This window comes from Mustela nivalis, assembly GCF_964662115.1.
Source record: "Mustela nivalis genome assembly, chromosome: X".
In the NCBI taxonomy this organism is placed as follows: domain Eukaryota; kingdom Metazoa; phylum Chordata; class Mammalia; order Carnivora; family Mustelidae; genus Mustela; species Mustela nivalis.
Window position 1 is genome coordinate 92,011,936 of NC_139040.1, and position 20,699 is coordinate 92,032,634.

Sequence of the window (20,699 nt, forward strand, 5' to 3'; positions counted from 1 at the left end):
TTTCAGAACTTCAGTTTCTCTCTCTGAAAAATGGGGATTAAAAAGTAGTATAGCTTCACGGAGTTACTGAGAGGATTTGAATAGGTGTAATTCAGCACAGTGTCTGTCCTTTTGTAATTCTGTGTTCTTCAAACATTTTTAACTTCGACTCACTAAATAGACTGCATCGCGACCCGGTGCACAAGTAAATACATAATGGAAACATTCATTAAAGCGTTTACCATGCACCAAGCACCTGTTCTAACAACCGGTTCTTTGGGCGGGGGGTGTGGGTAGGAAGCCCTGATTTGTCACATTTGCCAGTTTTCCGTAGTTTCTATACCATCATCTTGTCAGATTTTAAATTACCAATGTGTAGTCACAGAACACAGAGTTTAGGAAGAGATGCAGTAGTGCGCCATTATGCAATATTTCTATCATACCATTCAAGGGGGTAAATGACCTCAAGAGCATAGAGAATAGCGAAATGTAGTAAAGTAATCAGGAAGTGACGAGATGTGAGTATCGCCTTTTAAATAATCTAATTTATTTAATTGTAAGTTTATATTATTTCATTTTAAATAATAGCTGTGCAACAGCTGGTTTGCAAAATTCGTGAAAATTGAACAAGCAGTCTGCAAACCTGTGTGAGGCTCCAGTGCACTGCTGGATTCTTTCCTTGAACTCATTTTAATCCTAGTAACAGCCATGTGAAGTAGTTATTACAACCATCCCCAGTTTATAGATATACAGGGAGGCTATATATTACGTTAAGTGTATAAACATGTATGCTGCTTAATATGTATGTGATTATAGAGAAATATAGTGATGTATAATATTCACTAGTGTATAGGTGATATATTAGTAAGAAATGAAATAAATATAAATATAAGAAAAAATATAATAATATATTTATGCATTTTGTATAGTGTATATATACAATACACATATCATTTTATGCACATATTTAAATGTATGTACTGATGTATATAAATATACTGATATCTATACACATTTACTTATTAAATTAACTGTACTAATTTAAATGTACCATTATATGTGTAAATATATAATGTTATGTCAGGTGGCGATAAAAGCTATGAAGACAAAGTAGGGTGAAAGGGATGGAGAGTAAAAGAGGGGTTGGGTTGCTCTTTTATTTATTTATTTTTAAATATTTTATTTATTTATTTGAGAGAGCACGCAGCACACGAGCGGAGGGGGGGGGGAAGGGGAGTGTGAGAAGCAGACTTCCCCACGGAACCCTAGGCGGGGCTCAATTCCAGGATCCCGGGATCATGACCCCAGCCGAAGGCAGATGTTTAACCGACTTAGCCACCCAGGTGCCCCTGAGTTGCTCTTTTAGACAGCATATAATCCGGGAAGACTTTTCTGAAGAAGTGGCATTTGAGCTGAGACCTAAAGGGAAATGCACCCTAGGAGTAGAGAGGAGGAAGAGCATTCCAAGCACAGGCAACACCAGGGGCAAAGACCCTGAAGTGAGAACAAGCTTGGTGAGTATTCAAAGAACCAAGGACTGATTCACCGAGAAATACCGAACTTCACTAGGCAGGAATTTTGTCCTGTCTTGTTTGTGGCTGCCTTCCGGCCCTACAAGAGGGCCGGGCAGACAGGTGGCGTTCAGCAGACCGGTGGCGTTCAGCAGACCTTTGTTGAACCTGCTCTTTTGTTGCTTGATTCCTTTATTCTTTCCTCCGTGGTGCATTCTGCATTTATGCGGGGGTACTGGATGGTGTAGACAGATGGGCAGAGACAGGAAGAGAAGCACTTCCCCGAGGAGTTCCCTAGAGCTGGGAGGAAGCAAGAGCCAGTCAGCAGTGCTCCAGGGCCTTGTGGGGGCGGTGGGAACACAGCTCCCCTGCGGAGGTGAGCAAGTGTGAGAAAGCAAGGGTTCAAGCCACCTGGCCGCTGCTCCACAGTGAGGAGGGGGTGCCAGGCATTGGGGGGCCCATGTTCACCCTGTGGGATGCTTCCCACGTCCTGTTTTCTTGCCTCTCACAAAGAGGATGTTTAATTTTTTTGCAAAGCAACTTGCTTCCTCCAGCAGAGCTGGGGGAATTGGGGGAAAGGATCCAGGCTCTGAACTCCCCAGGCTTTTCCCGAAGTAGGGTGTCGGCCTGCAGCTCCCACCCGGCACCCCACTGAGTGTAAAGGTGTCCTCCCCTCAGCCTCCTGAAGAGGTCAAGGAGCGGGGAGCTGCCAGGCCAGCTCTGTACCGCGGAGGGCATCTTACTGGGGGAGGGAAATACGGGGGTGGTCCAGGTGCAGGGGACCAGACGCAGACTCAAAAAGCCTTGCTGCCCAGGAGCTGCTTTGAGGGACGGAAGAGTCTCTCAGTGGGGAGCCTGCATGAAAGGAGAGATTAGAATCCTAAATGCAGCCCAGTAGGGGGTTGCTTTCGCAGGCGGAGAAGAATCCATCAATTCCTTTCCCAAGTCTGTTATTGAGCAATTACGGTGGGTCAGGCTTTGTTCTAAGTGCTTTACCTGTATTCTTTCGTTCAGTCTTCCTAGGGGCCCTAAGAGTTCGATGTTATTTTGCCCCGCGGCAGGGCATGGGGGAAGCGTCAACCCCGAGGTTTCAGAACTTGCTCCAGACCACACAGCTCGGAAGTGGCAGAGACGGGAAAGCTCACGCTGTTAACTGCTTTGCTCTGTGGCTCCCTCCCCTGAAGGCGGGTGAGCAGTGACCTGTTTTAATGAAAAGCAGGGATCTGCTTCTAAGAACTGACGGGAACCCAACCTGACTTCTAATAGACTCGATCGGAATCCCAAATGTCACACAAGGGTCTGCTTTACCGAACCCACGAAAGCCTCAAATGACCCCATGAAAGAACCTACTTCGATGAACTAACAAAGCATTCTTATCCCTGGCACAGACTCAAGGCCTCGGTCAAGCTTAAAGACATCTGTTCCTTCTAAAGCAAGCTGCCCTCCCTCCGCCGCCAGATTTCACTTTCCCTTTGTTTTCCCTCTTACCAGCGTCTGTTGAACACTTGCCATTTGCCCTGAAACGTAGGGAAGCTATGGGGCGCAGGGCTGGATGAAGTTTCGTCTCTCCCCTGAAAGAGGTCACTTGGCAGAAATAAAAAGAAAAATGATGATAATATGACACCGGATAAGGGGCATTTATTGAGCACCTGCTGTGTGCCTGGTGGCCTGGACTGGGGGAATGTTGCAGGGCCTAAGAAGGCCCTGGGAGGGCAGGCGGCTGAATGATCTTGATCGGAGCAGGAAGCTGCTGCTGGGATGGGGTGGGTGGGGGCATCTGTTTTCTTGTCCAAGGTACACTAGATCTTTGGACAGGACGCTTTGACTTTTCTTGAAACCTAGACACCTGCTTAGCCACCTCTCCCCCTCGCCACCCCCCCCCCCAGCTCCCAACCCACATTCCATAGCCATGAAGGCCAAGGCCTCTGCCGACAGGTGCCTCTTTCCCTGGCTGGCCTGGGTCACAGATGTGTAATGGCTCTGGGGGAGGAGGAATATGAGAGGAGAGAGACATCAGAACAGGTCAGGGTAGACAAGGGAAGTGTGTGTGTGTGTGTGTGTGTGTGTGTGTACGCGCTTGCGCACGCACGCACGCATGCCCTATGGGTGTTTCTCTTGGGGCCACTGCATGGTCCTATGGTGGTTCCTTTGAGATGTATTTTCTGGATATTTTCTTTGTCACAATAGTTAAACGTCCTCTCTGCACCCCTGTTTTTCCTGTCCATGCACCTGCATTAATGGTGTGTTTAGGACATGCTCCCTACACGTTTCTTCTGACTTGATTGGCCCATGGCTCTGTGGATTCATGGCTGTGTGTGGCTGTGTGTGTGGATGAGATGGCATGTGTGACTGTGACTACAGCTTCTCTGGACAGTCATGTCTGCCCGTGAATGTCCCTCTTTGTGATGGGAGAGCCCTATGTGGTCACATGGGGTCACAAGGTCACACATGAGTTCGCAGGAACAGAGGTACCATTATGGGGCCTGAATCTGGACATGGCCTTCAGGATTGTCTGAAGCGGGAACCATCTGTACAAGAGACCCTGGCCCCCATCCCCGCCACCCCACTCCTCCCGCGGATGTTGCCAGCTGTATGAAAGCCTATCTGTGCACTCCGTGTGTATGACGTGCATGTTGGCTCCCCAGGGTAGGGCTGTTGAGTCCGTGAGTCTGGAGTGGCTGGAGATCGGTGTGGGCCTGTCCTGCGTCTGTCTGTGTTCTCTGGCTGCGAGGCTCAGGCTGTGGGCAATGATACCTTGTCATGGGAGGTCATTTGGTGCAGCTGTGAATATGGGACCCATATACACCAAGGCCTGGGCTCTCCAGGTGCAGTCTCTGTCCGGCCGTATTCTCTAGTGCGTGGCTGTGGGTCTGGATGCAGGTCCGTACTTCTGCGGGTGGTGGTGAGTGGGCCTCCGGATTCTGAGCCCTGGATGAGGTTGTGGTCCCTCAGTGCGGGAGGCTATCTCTCCTGCTGTGGGGAAGTTAACGCCCCGTCCCTTACCCTCCTCTGACAGACTGCGGGTAGGGTGGGGGCATCTAGGCTAGCTTTGAAGCCCCAGCCAGCCCCTGGCCTTTCCGGGAATTCTCTGCTCCCTGTGGGGGGTGGGCAGGAGGGTGAAGAGGCCCTGACAGAGAGGCCTGTTGTCCTCCAGGACCTCCAGCAGCCTGGTTGAAGTTGGGCCTGGACCCCAAGTTCAATCCGCCTGACTTTGCAGGAGACATATGGCTTGCCTGGGACAGACATGCCTGTCACATGCTTGGATGGGAGTGAACAGACAGACCCACATATAAGGCAGACACACAGACAGTGGGGCTCCTCAGTTAGGGTGTGTACACACCCCACCCAATGCCTGGGCTGGGGTCCAGGACTTCAGGGCGTGCCCTGTTTGCGACACACTCCCCACCCAACCACAGATGCCCCCCCCCCCCGCTGCTCTCTGGGGACCCCCCCAAGATCTAGGGTCCATTTTTTTGGCTAGGCTAGGCTATCTTTCCATTTGTGTGAGGTCCATCTATAGTGGCCTGGCTATGTCTACCCCTGTACCTGTCCCCTGCTGCTCCTGGGCCTGTCCATCCATCTGCCTGAATCAGCCTCTCTTCCTCTCTCTCTCTCTCTCTCTCTCTCTCTCTCTGCCTATTGTCCTCTGTCCCTCTAGGTGTCTCCCTGCCTCAGCTTCTTCCTCTGTCCCCTTGTCTCTCCAGGCTGGTGTGTCTGTTCCCAGCCTCTGGGGATGTGTCTGGCTGTGTCCACCTATTTGCCAGTTGTGTCTTCTGTTTACTACTGGGCCTGACTGCCTGTTGCCTTCCTCCAGATCCTTACATGGACCTACCTCCTGTCTCTGAGTCTGTTCGTACCTCTTTCTCCCTACAACTGCCCCTCTGCCTCTCTACTGCTCCTGCACCACACGGCTGTCTTTTCAGTCCTCCTGTCGTCTGTCTTCGTGTTGTTTCTCCTGCCCGCCTATCCCTATTTTGTGATTTTTTTTCTCTTCCGATCTCCGCTCTCTGCATCTTTTCCCTCCATCTGTCCCTCCCCGCTGGGTGTCTGATCTCTGCGTCAGCGGCCTCTGCCTGCCCGTCCCTCTCTCTAGGTGTGGACCTATTCCGTCAGTCTTTCTGTGCACCTCTCCCTCGACTCAAGGCCGCCCTCCCCCCACATCTGGGTCTCTCTCCACGTGGGTCCAGGTGAAGGAGAGAAGCGCCCGCCTCCCCCACCCCCTTTCCTCCGCCCAGAGCCAGAGGGAGGGAAACGGAATTAAAATTAAAAGTTCTTCCCAGAAAAAAAAAAAATAATCCGCGGGCCAGATGCGGCTCGGGCTGCGCTGATTAGCCACCTAGCAAGCGCGGCGGAGCTGATTGGCTGCAGGGCGGGGCGGGGGCAGGGTCCGCGGCGGGGGAGCCGCGCCGGCCGTGGGGTCCCAGAGCCCTAGTGAGTTACTGCCGCTTCACGAGCTGAGAGAAGCAGGGAGGTGAGGAGGGGGCGCTGGCCGGGGTGGGGCTCCGGAGACCCCGAGGCACCAGGGGGATTCCGAGAGAGGTTTCCTGGGGGAACCTCCGGGGGGAGGCATTCCCTGGAGACCTTTTTAGCGCTAGCGGGGAATTGAATGGGAAGTGGGGGGTCTTTTTGGTGCCTTGCTCCCAGGAAATGAATTCAGAAGTGGTTGAGAGTCTGCAGAGAGTGCTTGCGACTGAGGATGGGGCTCCTTGAGAGGCGTCCCCTTCCCAGGACAGGGATTCGGGGCTTGGGGAGGGGGTTTTCCCCGGAGCAACTTTTAGCTATGATAGGGACCTTGCAAGGGGGTTTCTGTGACACTGCACTCCCAGGAAGGGAGCTCTGGACTGCGGGTTTCCTCGGAGACACTCCATGCAGAAGACGGGGCTCCAGGCTCGCTTGGGGATTGCGGACGGCCCCCACCCCCAAGAAACGCATCCGGCTTTGGGAGGGGGTTTTCGATGAAGGTCTCAGAGACAGCACATCATCTGAAGGGGAAATTCGGGCTCAGGGCAGGTTCCTGAGACACCCAAGACCAGGAAGGGTCTCCAGTCTGCAAGTGTCTCTAAGTTACTTCTGCCAGGAGAAGGAGTGTTTGAGACTTGATGGGGGCCTCAGAAAAATACTTCTCTAATTCCTAAACAGGGGATTAAATGGGGGATCCCTGGGTCACTTGTATCCCTGGAAGGAGGCTCCGTTTGGGGAATTGTCTTTGTTTTCTAGTGAGGATATTTAGAGTTGTGACAGAGAGCAGTTTGCAGTCTGGGGTGGGGGGGCGGCTAGGGTCTTCAAGCCCGCTCCCTGCCCCCCTCCAGCTCCTTCAACAGGTTGCATCAGCTCCGGACTCAGGCTGGGGGCCCAGGCTGGGAGGAGGGGGGGTAGGGGGCATTAGGAGGGGTGGGGCAGCCATCCGACACGTGTCCCTGTAAGGAGTGAGATGCTTGGCCAAGCGTTGAGGGTGGAGGGAGTGGGGGGGGGTGCGGGGGGCAGCAAGGAAAGAGGCAACAAGAGAGACTGAGTGAGTGTGGGGTGTGGGAGGAGAGGCTATCCCAGCTTCAGACGGCCATCTCGTCTGCTGTGAGCTCTCTCTCTCTCTCTCTCTCTTTCTCAATCTCTCTCCCCCCACCCCCTGTATTTGTCTCTTGCTGTCCTCTTTTTCTGCTTGTCTGAGTAACTGTTGGCATCTCTCCCCCTCCGATTCCCTTCTCCGCCTCCCATCTCTTCCTCTGTCGCTCTCACTATTGTCTTCACGTCTCTCCATTTATCTCCCTGTTTCTGATCCTCTGCTCCCGTTTCCCGTGCTTCATCTCCGTTTCTCTGGTTCTCCATCTGTCTTTCTCTGATCCTCTACCCCCTTCATTCAGCTCTCCCCACTTTGTAGCCCTCCCTCCATCTCTGATCCCCCGCCCCCTTTCCCTGCCCACAGCATGGAACTGCAGGATCCCAAGATGAACGGAGCCCTCCCTGCGGATGCTCTGGGGTGAGTCCGGGGCCCAAGAGGGACGAGAACAGGGGTGAGAATTACCCTCTCACCAGCCCTGATTTCTCTGCCCTGTCCAGCTACAGGCAGGAACGGGAAGGTTTCCTGCCCAGCCATCCTCCTGCTCCTGGGAGGAAGCCAGTCGAGTTCATGGATGTGAGTGACCTCACACAATCTGCCCCAGCTTCACCTTGCCCAACTCATCTCTTCCCCTACTGTTCCCTTTTCCTTGGGCTTCCCTGCCTAGCAATTTCCTGCCCCAGCAGCTCCGGGTCCCCAGCTGCTCCCCTCCCTAGCTGTTTTGCCTCTGATGGCTGCTCCGCCCTCCCCTGTTCCTCTCCACTTCCAGCTGCTCCCCTCCGAAGTTTCTCCCAGCTCTTCCTTCCCAGCTCTTGCTTTTCCAGCTTCTCCCTGGCTTCAACTCCGTTTCCTTCCTAGCCTCCGTCCTTTGGCCCTTCTTGGGCTTCTCCCCACCCCAGTCACTTCTCCCCTGGTCTTTCCTGGGCCCCAGTCCTGGTCTCCTTACGTGGTCTCCCTCCCCACGTGTTACCCCGGCCTTGCCCCTTCCCCCACAGTTTGAGGGGAAGACGTCATTTGGAATGTCAGTGTTCAATCTCAGCAACGCCATCATGGGCAGTGGCATCCTGGGGCTGGCCTATGCCATGGCCCACACCGGGGTCCTCTTCTTCTTGTGAGTCCAGGGCAGCCTGTGGGGGTCGGGGCAGGGGTGCTGTGTGGGGCAAGCCGGAGGCCTGGGGGCCAAGTCTGAGCTGTGAGATCTGTCATAGGGCCTTGCTGTTATGCATCGCACTTCTGTCTTCATACTCCATCCATCTCCTGCTGACCTGTGCTGGTGTTGTAGGTAAGGCCTGGAGCTTGACCCGCGGCTTGGACCCCAGACTCTGGACCTACCCCTCTGACCTAAGACCCTAGACCTCAACCTGAGCCCTAGATTTTGAACATACCCCACTGAACATACCATACCCCTGATCTTGGACCCAGAACCCCAGACCCCCAGACCCCAGCCTCAACTCCCTGGACTCCAGCTCTCAGACAGCTCGTCGGCCCCCAGAACTTAGCTGGGCTCCCAGATCTCCCACCTCCCAATCCTTACCCCTCAGTCTGGCACCAGACCTCATTTCTCCGACTCTCCCCACAACCAGATTACTGCACTTTGCTTCTAAGCCCCACTCCCCAGTCTCCAACTCCCCCAACTGTGGAAGCCAGCCCCACAACCCCAAGATACCCACTACCTACTACCCACCTCCAGCCCCCAGCCTTCTGCCTGGTCACAGAGCCCACCTCCCAGGCTCTACCTCAAGCCCACCCCAAACTGTTTACCCCTCACCTCCAGCTTCCATCAGTAAGACCCAATTACCCCCAGCACCAACTCTTCAGCAACCTGAGCCTTGGGTCACCCCCCTCCACACCTCCTCACCCTGGCCTGACCTCCTGGACCCACAACCCATTCCCTCCTGTCTCTCTCCCTACCCCAGGCATCCGAGCCTATGAGCAGCTGGGACAGAGGGCACTGGGGCCTGCGGGGAAGGTAGTGGTAGCAGCGGTCATCTGTCTGCACAATGTTGGGGGTGAGGACTCTGGGAGGTAGGGGATCAGCTCCGGGGAAGAGGGTGGGGTGGGGTGGGCTTCCTCAGGTTGGGCTGGGGGGATGAGGGGAATCCTTCTGCTTATACCTCCCCCCACCTGCACCAGCCATGTCCAGTTACCTGTTCATCATCAAATCCGAACTTCCCCTGGTTATCGGCACCTTCTTGGACATGGACCCCGAGGGGTGAGTGAGCAACACCCCTTGGCCGGCGGGTCATTGACCCTACCTGTGTGGTCTGGCTGCTGTCTTCACCTCTGTGCCCAGCTGACTCCCAGGGCAGGCCGGTGTGATTCTTCCATTTTGTGAGACCAACAGCACACATGACCATTGCTCTGACCATCCAGCAGACCACGGGGTGGGGGTGTGGATTTCAGTGACTGTTGATTTGGCTGATTCTGTAAGGTAGCCGATTCCATATGTCCAGTCGCCTCCGAGGCTGACCGTGTGACTATCCATATCAAGCATACCAAAGCTCTGTGGGTTTGGGTTTGGTTCTGAACTGTTGTACTAGCAGATTCTCTACAGCTGTGTCCTGTGTGCTGTGATTCCAACCATGGGTGTCTGACATTCACTTACTCTGACTTTTCCCCTGTCCAGTGGATTCTGTTGGATTCCGGGTCCCTCGGGCTGGCGAAATCTGTCTGGCTGGAAGTGTGAGCATGCGATGTACTGTGGGGCCAACTCTGTCTATGTGATTGACTTCAACTGTATGCACCAGTAGGCTCCCATCTCTGTTTAATTTAGCAGTCATTTTTTTTCCTGGCAAGTTCCTTCTGGCTCTGTGCGTGTGTGTGTGTCCTCTGGACTATGGTTCTAACCACGTGTGTTTGACCACTGTTATGAGTACTCATCTAGTTGACGGTATGTTTGATTTTCGATCCATCTGCTGGCTGGCTCTTTTGAGCTGTTTGTATATGACAGATGCCTATATCCTCTTAGATCTTCGGTTTGACTCTGAAACCGTTTAGGTAGCTGACAACCTGTGTGACTAGGTGTTTCTGATTATTATAATTAGCTCCCAGCAGCTATATGGCCAAAGGTGCTTTGTCGGTTCATTTCTGTGTCACTGTGTATATGAGATGGTGTGTGAATGCCTGGAACATAATAGGCAATTTGTACAATTCTTTGTGAACAAATGAGTGGTTTTTCAGCCAGTTCTGTATTAATTGTCTTGCCTAAGCACCCACCTCCAATATCTGTACAGATCCTACTTTTTCTTAAAGATTTTATTTATGTGTTTGACAGAGACACAGTGAGAGAGGGAACACAAGCAGGGAGAGTGGGGAGAGGGAGAAGTAGGCTCCCCTGCGGAGCAGGGGGCCTGATGTGGGGCTCAATCCCAGGACTCTGAGATCATGACCCTAGCTGAAGGCAGACACTTAACGACTTAGCTACCCAGGTGCCACCCCCATAACTTTTTCTTTGAGCTTGGTTCTAACAAAAGCTGGCTGATTTTGCCTCTATTTCGGTCTTTGGCTGGTGGTCAAGTTGGCCCAGCAACTCTTATGGCTCAACACACCTCGAGCTGTTCAAACAACCACCTGTGTCTTTTTTTTTTTTTTTTAAAGATTTTATTTATTTATTTGACAGACAGAGATCACAAGTAGGCAGATAGGCAGGCAGAGAGAGAGGAGGAAGCAGGTTCCCTGCCGAGCAGAGAGCCTGATGCGGGGCTCGATCCCAGGACCCTGGGATCATGACCTGAGCTGAAGGCAGAGGCTTTAACCCACTGAGCCACCCAGGCGCCCCACCTGTGTGTCTTTCTGACCTCTTGTTTGACTTTGCACCATTGCTGGATCGTCAGACTGTTGTTTGACCTATCAGATGCACCAGGATCAAGGCTCACTCTGTGTGTGGTGCTGTGTGTTGGACTGCAGGAGTCTTGCTGGTTTAGGGTACCGTCTGCCCATCTGGTTCTATGTCCACTCGACAGCACGGTTTTGTCCGGCTGTGTGTGTGTGCGTGTGTGTTCTTAGCTGTGTCCCTTTGACAGGTTTTGACTAAGAGTCTGATTATCTATCTGGCTGTTTCTGTGGATCCCGTTGTGCCATTTGTCACCGTGACGGCCTGAATGACTTCTCGCGGCTGTGGTGTCAGCTCAGCTCCCCTGACTGCGGGCAGAAATCCGTCCATTCGGCTATCTTCTATGAGTGTCTGCCTGAGAGTTTCTTTGGCAGGCAACTAGTCACTGTGTTCACCTGTCTCCCTAGGGGCTGGTTCTTGAAGGGAAACCTCCTCATCATCATTGTCAGTGTGTTAATCATCCTGCCACTGGCCCTCATGAGACACTTGGGTAAGAGGCTTCCTGTGTTGGTCATTGGATAGTAGAGTTAGAGAAGGGGAGTTAGATGGAGAAAACTTCCCATTTTCCAGGGCTGTGAAATATCGGGGAGAGCTTATGGGAGGTGGGTTTTAACAGATGAATAGGAGTTTGCTATGGAGGGCAGGCTGGTCCAGAGAGAAGTAAAAGCTTGTGCAAAAGGGTAGCCTAATTAGGGGAAGATAGCCTGAAAGGCCAAGCTAGGGCTTGATATTTGCTATGGGGGGGGTCCCTTGATTTCTAAGACTCTGTTTGTTGCAGGCTACCTGGGGTATACCAGTGGTCTCTCTTTGACCTGTATGCTGTTTTTCCTCATTTCGGTGAGTCCAAGGGAGAAGGACATGCAAAAAGTGAAGGAGTTTGGAACATTGCGACACAGTCTTCTCCATGACCTCGCTTCCCCACCCTCCCCCAGGTCATCTACAAGAAGTTCCAGCTTGGCTGTGCTGTAGGTCTCAATGAAACGGCAGTGGAGAGCAAGAATCCCCCAGGCCTTCCCATCCAGGGTCTCAACAGGAGCTGTGAGGCCCAGATGTTCACTGTTGACTCCCAGGTGGGGGCGCAAGCCTGTGTATGGAGCTTCCGCCACACCGAGGCGCTCTGGTCTTGCCCTCCAGTGCACTCTGCTCAGAATGAGGCCAGGCATTGACCATCCAGGGCTTCCACATGTCTGATACAGCGGGCAACAATGGGGCCAGGGGGTGGGGGTGGGGGGGAGAGACCCCTGGAGGTTCTAATATCTGGTGTGGACCATTTCCCTAGATGTTCTACACGGTGCCCATCATGGCTTTTGCCTTCGTCTGCCATCCCGAGGTGCTCCCAATCTACACAGAGCTCTGTCGGTGAGTGGGCCGGCAAGTGAGCAGAGGTGATGCGGTAGTCCTCACGTCCCACAGTCCCTAGGAGGGTAGTCCTGGTGTTGTAGCTTGATCAGGCTAGATCATGCGGGGGGAAGGGTTTGAGGTGGCCTTGGGGGTGGGGTACAGGGCAGTGACTTTCTACTGATGAGGGCTTAAAGATTCTACTTTTAACATCCTGTACAAGCATGAAAGGGCAGAGTGGGGAGGCAGAAATGTTCTGATGAAGGGGTAGCAGGCGTGGTTGGGGAAGGGGAGGTGGGGATCCTCAGAGAGAGGAGGGTATGGGTGGACAAAATGAGGGGCAGAGAGGATATGTTGGAGGGACGTGTGGATGATTAGATGGGGGGGCACAGCATGGAGGTCAGATGCGAGGGAGAGGCAGAGATGGTCAGAGGGGATAGACAAAGATGGTCACATGGTGTGAGATGGATGGACAGAGGGAGGCTTGGCTAGCCACACAGGCAAGGTAGAGACAGGCCTCCCAGTGTGTACCAGCTGAACATCTGCTCTGGAAGAAGGGGACTCTGGAGGGTGTGGGCTTCTTCTGAGGGGCACCAAGTCCAGCGGTCTGGGCATGACCCATCCATAACCTCTATGACTCAGGCCCTCCAAGCACAGAATGCAAGCGGTGGCCAATGTATCCATTGGGGCCATGTTCTGCATGTATGGGCTCACGGCGACCTTCGGATACCTCACCTTCTACAGTGAGTGGGGCTGCGGCCAGGGTGGGGTGAGCTGGAGCAGGGACTGGGTAGACCACTGGGGCAGGAGCCCTGGTGGTTTGCCTCCGTGCCCTGGACCCATCAGTTTCCAAAGAGAAGGGTGCGTGTCACACATTGTAGATTTCGTTGCCTAGCATGTGCGTATGGGGACGTGTGTGCGTGTGTGGGCGTGTGTGTTTCCGGGACGCTGGTCCTGGTGCTCCCACCTCATCCTGCATCCCGTGCCCCATGTCCATGGCCCAGATAGCGTGGAGGCGGAGATGCTGCACATGTACAGCCAGCAAGACCTGCTCATCCTCTGTGTGCGCCTGGCGGTACTGCTTGCGGTGACTCTCACTGTGCCAGTTGTGCTGTTCCCTGTACGTGGGGTCGAGGGGTAGGGGTGCATGGAGCCGAGCTATGTGCGTGGATGGGTGGAGGGTGGAGTCATGGGTGTTTGGCTGGGGGGCAGAGATGGGAGTGGATGGGTGGATGGAGGAGACGGGGTGGCCAGATAGGGAAGGCAGAGTTGTTGGATGGACAGAGGAGGCAAAAATAGATTGTCAGACAGAAAGGGGACATTGGTGGCAGGACAGAAAGAACCAAGGAGGGGAGGAGGGGTAGTCTGTCAGAGGGAGGAGGCACCAGATGTCTGGCTAGACAGAAGAGGGAGGCTGGAATAGTCAGACAGGCTAAAGGCAGAGAGAGATGGACAGTCAGAATAAAGAGACAGGGATGGACGGCATCCCTTAGGAAGGGTAGAGGCAGAAATAGTGAGGCGTGAGAACAACCAGGCTCTCAGATGGGAAGGTGGGGTGACTAGACGGAGGAAGCAGGTAGAGGTGGCCAGAGGGAAAGAGAGGCAGGGATCTCAGACAGAGTGGAAGGACAGGAGGGAGGGGTCAGAGGGAGGCAGATATTCCAGAGAGCGGGTACAGGCATCGAGGGGGTGATTGGACCGAAGGGAGAGGCATGGATTGTCAGAAGGGTAGCCGGATGCTCTATCGGAAGGATGCTCAGACCAGGTGGACATGGAGATGGTTAGACAGAGGGGGGATCAGGGACCTCACACGGGGTGGAGGCACAGACAGATGCTCAGAGGGTAGAGTTCTATCCAGATGACCCCACGGAGGGGGGGCAGCAGAACTTGAGCCTTGACTGGTGTCCCACCCCACTCTGACCGCAGATCCGCCGGGCCCTGCAGCAGCTGCTCTTCCCAAGCAGAGACTTCAGCTGGCCACGACATGTGGCCATAGCCCTGATCCTGCTTGTCTTGGTCAATGTTCTTGTCATTTGCGTGCCGACCATCCGGGATATCTTTGGGGTTATTGGTCAGTACCCGCGACCCCAGTCCCAGACCCCACCTCATATGGGCCTTATACTCCAAACTTCCATTGACTTCTGCTCCTCTTGCTTGGCCTCCAGGGTCCACCTCGGCCCCCAGCCTCATCTTCATCCTGCCTAGCATCTTCTACCTCCGCATCGTGCCATCTGAGGTGGAGCCCTTCTGCTCCTGGCCCAAGATCCAGGTGAGCATTCTAGGGGAGGGCCGGGGGCAAGAGGGAGCACTCTGAGGAGGGAGCTGCCCAGGATGGCCAGAGAGCAAAGGAACATCTTCAGGAGGGGGATGGGGCAGAGGAGGGAAGATGGTCTGGAAGGAGGAAAGAGGTTGTTTTGGGAAGGGGCTGAGCGGACTGAGCACCAGCAGGATCTGCCGAGACCGGAGGCATTCCATAGCCGGATGGAAGGAGGGCCATTGGAGGGCCATTGGAAGAGGGTTGGGAGCACTTTCAAGGAGGATGAAGGAGAATGCTCTCTGAAGTGTTCTGGAAAGATGGAGAATTCTTGGGAAGGGGCTGGTGTTAAGGAAGGGGAGGGAACAGGAGGGTCAGGAATGAATGGGGTACTCTGGAGGGGATGGAGGGCTTGAGGAATATTTCCAGGAGGAGCTCTGGTGTGGAGGGCCAAGCAGCCCCATCTTCTCTCCCTCTCGTTCACAGGCTTTGTGTTTTGGTCTCCTGGGGGTCCTCTTCATGGCAATCAGTCTAGGCTTTATGTTTGCCAACTGGGCCACGGGCCAGAGCCATGTGTCTGGACACTGACCTTGCCCTGCTCCACCCTGGGCCCCTGTGCGCATGCTCCCATGTGTGTGGAGGACGATGGGGCCGCTCTCCAGGGTCCCTCAAGTCTGGCTCATGGAGGTGGCTGGTTCCCATTAACGAGGCTCTTGGAGGTGGTGGGGACCACGGAGGTTGCAGAGTGGTCCGCTTCCTTCCTCCCCAGGGATGCTGAGCTCGGATCATGGCCCTAAGCCCAACCCAACCCCAGGGGGCGAGGAGACTGGGTCCTTGGGGGGAATCCCTGCCCCACCCCGCCCAGTCCTTTTTGCCTCTCCTGGCAGAAGCTGTTTGTCAGGATCACCCTCAAGCTAAAGGGGAAGAATAAAGATGCCGAATTGCAACTCCGACTCTGCCTTCTGATCTCTTTCTAAGTCTTCCTGGGGACACCTGGCTCCCTGGCTTGGTTCAGACAAGCCCTGAGGGTAAACAAGCCCTGAGCGTAGGATTGAACTGGCTCTGGAACATTCACTCACTTGTCCGTCCACTCCTTCGGTAACTTGCTACCCAACTCGTACTTTTGTTCATTTTCTCATTCCAGAAACCTCTACTGAGAGCCTCCCGGGTGCCAGGCATTGTTTTGGGTTCTGGGGTTTCGATAGTGCATCAAGCGGACCATAATCCCTGTAGTTGGTGTTCTAGCACCAAAGTAGGCAAACCATGACTCTCCCAGGCCAACTGCAGCAGCCTCTTTCTAGGGCCACTGAGCCAAGAATAGCTTGCACACTTCTAAATGATTAGGAAAAAAAATTCAAAGAATAATAATTTGTGACACTTGAAAATGATGAAATTTAAATTACAGTGTCTGATCTTGTATGGGAATGCAGATCTTCTACGGGAATGCAGTAATGCCTGTTCACTTACATATACACATTGTTTATGGTTCTTCCGTGCTAGAACAGCAGGGCTGAGGAATTGCAACAGAGACCACGTGGTCCACCAAGCCTCAGCTCTTTATGATCTGGCCCTTTTCAGAAAAAGAAAATTGCTGATCTCTGATGTAGCAGAAAAGAGGAAAAGAGATAAATCATTTCTGATAAAGATGAGCACAGTGAGGGGCTCCTGGCTGGCTCAGTTGGAGCTGGAGCATAGGACTCTTGATCCTAGGGTTGTGAGCTTGAGCTTCTTGGATATAGAGATGACTTAAAAGTGAAATCTTTTTTTTTAAAGCTTTTATTTATTTATTTGACAGAGAGAGGGATCCCAGGCAGGCAGAGAGGCAGGCAGAGAGAGGAGAAAGCCCTATGCGGGGCTCGATCCCAGGACCCTGAGATCATGACCTGAGCTGAAGGCAGAGGTTTAACCCACTGAGCCACCCAGGTGCCCCTTAAAACTAAAATGTTAAAAAAAAATGATAGGCATGGTTGGGAAAAGAAGTAATGTTGAGTGTGGTGCTGGGGAGGTGGGGAGCCACTGACAGGTTGTCAGGGAGGACTCATTGACAAAAAGACTGGGAGCTGCATCCTAGATTGGGAGGAAGGAGCGAGTCCTGTGGTTATTTAGATAAAATGTTGTAGGCAGAGGCAGCAGCAAGTGCAAAGACCCTGAGGTAGGAGCCAGCATGGCAGTTTTGCTGTCCCACTGGCAATGTATATGAGTGCCGATTTCATAGCAGCCTGGGTCATGAGACATGGATTCTTGCCAACCTACTAGATGAAAATAGTATTGCTGTTAAAATTCATGTGTGTTTTTCTTTATGAAAGACGTTTCTGGGTGTTTGAGAGACTTTTATTTATCTTCCCAGATAACTTTTAATGCACATGCAGGCCACTACAGATAATCTTTCTTCTCTCCACATTTAGACACAGGACAGCTGGCTGTGGTTGATTCATACTGTAGGCTCCTTATTTCACGCTTCTTCATGCCTTACTGCCTGTAACTCAGCTCAACGCTCAATTTAAGCTCAGTAAGCCTGCTTTTAAAGAACATGGCTAACTTGTAATTCCAGTACTTGGACTTACAAATGCAGGTGTACATATTTAACACTCACAAGAAGAGATCATCCTCTCAACGAGGTTTCTTTTTCTTTAATTAAAAAAACTTTTTTTTTTGTTAACATATAATGTATTATTAGCCCTAGGGGTACAGGTCTGTGAATCACCAGGTTTACACACTTCACATCACTGAGGTTTCTGGCAGAGCAAAGTCTAAAAAAATGGGTTATTTTAAAGAATTGTTTACCATGCCCAAGTTTAAAAATTTTACATATTCGGGACTCCTGGGTGGCTCAGTTGGTTAAGGTTAAGCATCTGCCTTCAGCTCCAGTCATGGTCCCAGGGTCCTGGGATTGAGCCCCACGTCAGGCTCCTTGCTTGGTGGAATCTGCTTCTCCCTCTGCCTGATGCTCCCCCTCTAATTTTTGTATAAGGTATGAAGTTTAAGGGGATGCTTTCTTTCTTTTTTTTCTTTGCCTATAGATATTGAGTTGCTCCAGCACCATTTCTGAAGACAATTCTTCCTCTACTGAATCGCTGTTGTATTATTTTCTTTTTCTTTTTTTAAGTAAGCACTATATCCAACATGGCACCCCAACTCAGGACCCCAAGATTAAGAGTTGCATTTTCTGCCAGCTGAGCTAGCCAGGCGCTCCTTCCTTTTGTATATTGTAAAAATTCAGTGTGGAACTATTTCTGGGTTTTCTATTTTGTTCCATTGATCTATGTGTTTTATTATTTCCCCAATATCCCTATTATTGATTTCTGTAGCTATATAAGTATTATAATTTGGTAGGTAATTCCTCCCATTTTTTTTCCATAATTGTTTTAACTATTCTAGTTTGTTTGCCCTTACATATGAATTTTAGAATAATCTTATTTACAATATTGCTGGGTTTGGGGACACCTGGCTGGCTCAGGTGGTAGAGCAGATGACTTTTTTTTTATTGAGGTATAATTGACATATAACATCAGTTTTGAATGTACAACATAATGATTCAATATTTGTATATATTGTGAAATTATCACCACAATAAGTCTAGTTAGACATCTGTCATCAAACACAGTTACAAAAATTTTTTCTTATGATGACAACTTTTTTTAAAAAAGATCTTATTTACGTATTTGACACAGAGAGAGACAGCAAGAGAGGTAACACAAGCAGGAGGAATGGAGGAAGGGAGAGGCAGGCTTCCCACTGAGCAGGGAGCCTGATGTTGGACTCAATCCCAGGACCCTAGGATTGTGACCAGAGCTGAAGGCAGACGCTTAACTGACTGAGCCACCCTGGTGTCCCAATAATAGCGTGTTTTGCTGTAATGAATACTGAAATGTACTTTAAAATCATGGTAAGTGGGCCAGAAAAGTGTGGTAGGCAGAATAAGTGCCCCGCACTGACCGTGTTCTCAATCCTAATCCCTGGAACCAGTGAATATGTTGTTACATGGGGAGGGAATGGAAGTTGCAGGTGGACCTAAGTTGCTAGACCTTAAAATAGCTTCTCCTGGGTTATCTGGGTAGGTCCAATGTAATCACAACCCCTTGTAAGTGGAAGAGGGTTTGAGAAAGAGATGAGGATGGGAGCAGGGTCAGAGAGATGTTATGTGTTTGCTTTGAGGAAGGAAGAAAGGGGGCCCTAACCAAGGAATGTGGGCAGCTTCTAGAGACCAATAGCGAGGAAATCGTTTTCTCTTGAGCCTCCAGGAAGGAACACAGCTTGCAAACACCTTGATTTTAATCCAGTGAGACGCGTTTTGGATTTCTGACCTATAGAAGTATAAGATAATACATTTGTGGGTTTTAAAAAAAAATTTTGTAATTTATTGAAGTAATGTCTGTACTGAACGTGGGGCTTGAACTCATGACCCCAAGATCAAGAGGAATGTGTTCTTCCAACAGAGCCAGTTAGGTGCCCCCAAATTTGTGTTGTTTTAAGCCACCAAGAATGTGGTAATTTGTCATAAGAGTGATAGAAAACTAATACACCCAGAAACAGATTAGTGAAACAAAATAGAAGGATGAGAAACACACCTATCTATACACATTCATTTCCAAGTGGGCAAAAGATGGGTTATCTACCAAATGATGGTTTGACAAGTGTCTATCCATTTGGAAAAAATAAAGATTAAATTCTTACCTTATTCTATGTAAGATAATAAAGTCAAGAAAAATTAGAGGTTTAAATGTAAAAATGTAAATTCATAAAGCACTAGAAGAAAATTTAGGAAATACGATGAATCTTGAGGTGGCAGAGGCATTTCTTTGCATTACACCAAGGCTGTGAGCAATAAATCTGCTATATTTAAAGATATAAAACCGAAAAACTCCTCTGAGTCAAAAACCATCATAAACAACAATCTGAAAGGGTTAATTTGAGGGAAAATGTTGAAACACTATAAGGGAGAAAAAACCATTTTCCTTCTACCCTTCTGGGTTTTTGGTTGGGGCTTTGTAACAAAAGACAGATTAATAAGAGAAAAACAAATAGAAGGCTATTAACACGTGTCTCCAAATCGATGGTAGAGACTCAGGGATGAGTAACTCAAAGAGATGGCTAGAGCTTTGGGTTTATATAGCAATTTGGACTCCTAACAGGAGAAAGGGAGTTTGGGCTTCTGGGTTTGGGAGGCAAGTTATGGGAAAGTGACCTGTGAGGTGTGGTAAACAAGGATAAGGTTTGTTATGCAGATTTAAGCCATTGCTTTCTCTATTGATCAGTGTTTCTTAAGATTTAGACTCCTGCACTTCCAGGGGGGTGGGGGGCAGACACCCTTACAAATGGAAATTTCCTTTGTAAATGTAAATTTCCCTTAGATATGGTAGATATGATAACATCTATTGTTTCTAGAGCTTCTGTCTGCCATTACTCAAAATAATCAGCTCAAAGTCATGGTTATGCCAAAGAGGTATATTTTGGGGTGGCATATTCTGGTCCCCTACAATATGCAATAAATTAAAAGTAACTATCGCTATTATATAACGAAGCTTTTGTAGATCAATAAGAGAAACTGGAGTAACTCAATGAAAAAAGTCAGGCAATGGCGTTACTTCGCATTATGGTATGAAGGATTAAGAAGTAGGTAGTATGAAAGAAATCAAGGAAATGGAGGATGGATTGCAAAAGTTTCAACATCCATCTAGTAGGAGTTCCAAACAGAGAATAGAAAAGTGGAGAGAGGGGCGCCTGGGTGGCTCAGTCAGTTAAGCATCTGCCTTCTGCTCAGGTCATGCCTGCATTCCAGAGTCCTGGGATCAAGCCCTACATGTTTGGGCTCCCTGCTCAGTGGGAAGCCTGCTTCTCCTTCTCCCACTCCCCCTGCTTCTGTTCCCTCTCTCCCTATGTCCCTGTTAAATAAATAAATGAATGAATAAATAGTGGAGAGAAGACAATATTTGAAAAAATAATGTTCTAGAATTTTCTGAGCTGGAAAAAAGACATGAATCTTCAAACTGAAAAGAGCCACTAAATTCTAAGCATGATTAACACACATACACACATACACACAGTGCACCCCACCCCACAACAACCTAAAAATAAAATTTCTAGGTTAAAGATAAAATCCTCAAGGATAAAAAGAAAATCCTGAATGGTCTCAGAAGAAAAGAGAGAAGAGAGAATACAGTAGGGAAGTTCTTCAAAAAGCTGATGAGAAACAACTTTGAACCTCTATTTGTATATCGAGCCAAGATGATC

The 20,699-nt window shown here is 50.6% G+C and overlaps 1 protein-coding gene and 1 long non-coding RNA gene across 8 annotated transcripts; one reads left to right on the plus strand and one right to left on the minus strand.

The window, feature by feature from the left end:
• Positions 1 to 1,224: 1,224 nt before the first annotated feature.
• Positions 1,225 to 15,419, plus strand: SLC38A5 (solute carrier family 38 member 5). Of its 7 annotated transcripts, none has more exons than XM_082718071.1 (16): positions 1,225 to 1,493; positions 7,411 to 7,464; positions 7,545 to 7,620; positions 8,040 to 8,155; positions 8,253 to 8,326; positions 8,961 to 9,053; positions 9,178 to 9,256; positions 11,284 to 11,366; positions 11,655 to 11,713; positions 11,809 to 11,946; positions 12,156 to 12,235; positions 12,857 to 12,957; positions 13,219 to 13,334; positions 14,141 to 14,285; positions 14,380 to 14,483; positions 14,955 to 15,419. In XM_082718071.1, the coding sequence occupies exons 2-16, from the start codon at positions 7,412 to 7,414 to the stop codon at positions 15,054 to 15,056; spliced, it is 1,419 nt and encodes a 472-aa protein (XP_082574197.1). In that variant the 5' UTR covers positions 1,225 to 1,493; position 7,411; the 3' UTR covers positions 15,057 to 15,419. The 7 variants fall into 7 exon arrangements, with proteins under 7 accessions (XP_082574197.1, XP_082574198.1, XP_082574202.1 ...); XM_082718072.1 differs by lacking the exon at positions 1,225 to 1,493 and adding an exon at positions 5,860 to 5,961 and having other exon boundaries at positions 7,551 to 7,620; XM_082718076.1 differs by lacking the exon at positions 1,225 to 1,493 and adding an exon at positions 5,868 to 5,961.
• LOC309856713 lies at positions 1,502 to 3,256 on the minus strand. The gene is made up of 3 exons (XR_014307327.1): positions 2,979 to 3,256; positions 2,487 to 2,690; positions 1,502 to 1,790 (listed from the first exon to the last, which is right to left on the minus strand). It is a non-coding gene; the product is annotated as an uncharacterized lncRNA (long non-coding RNA).
• Positions 15,420 to 20,699: the final 5,280 nt, after the last annotated feature.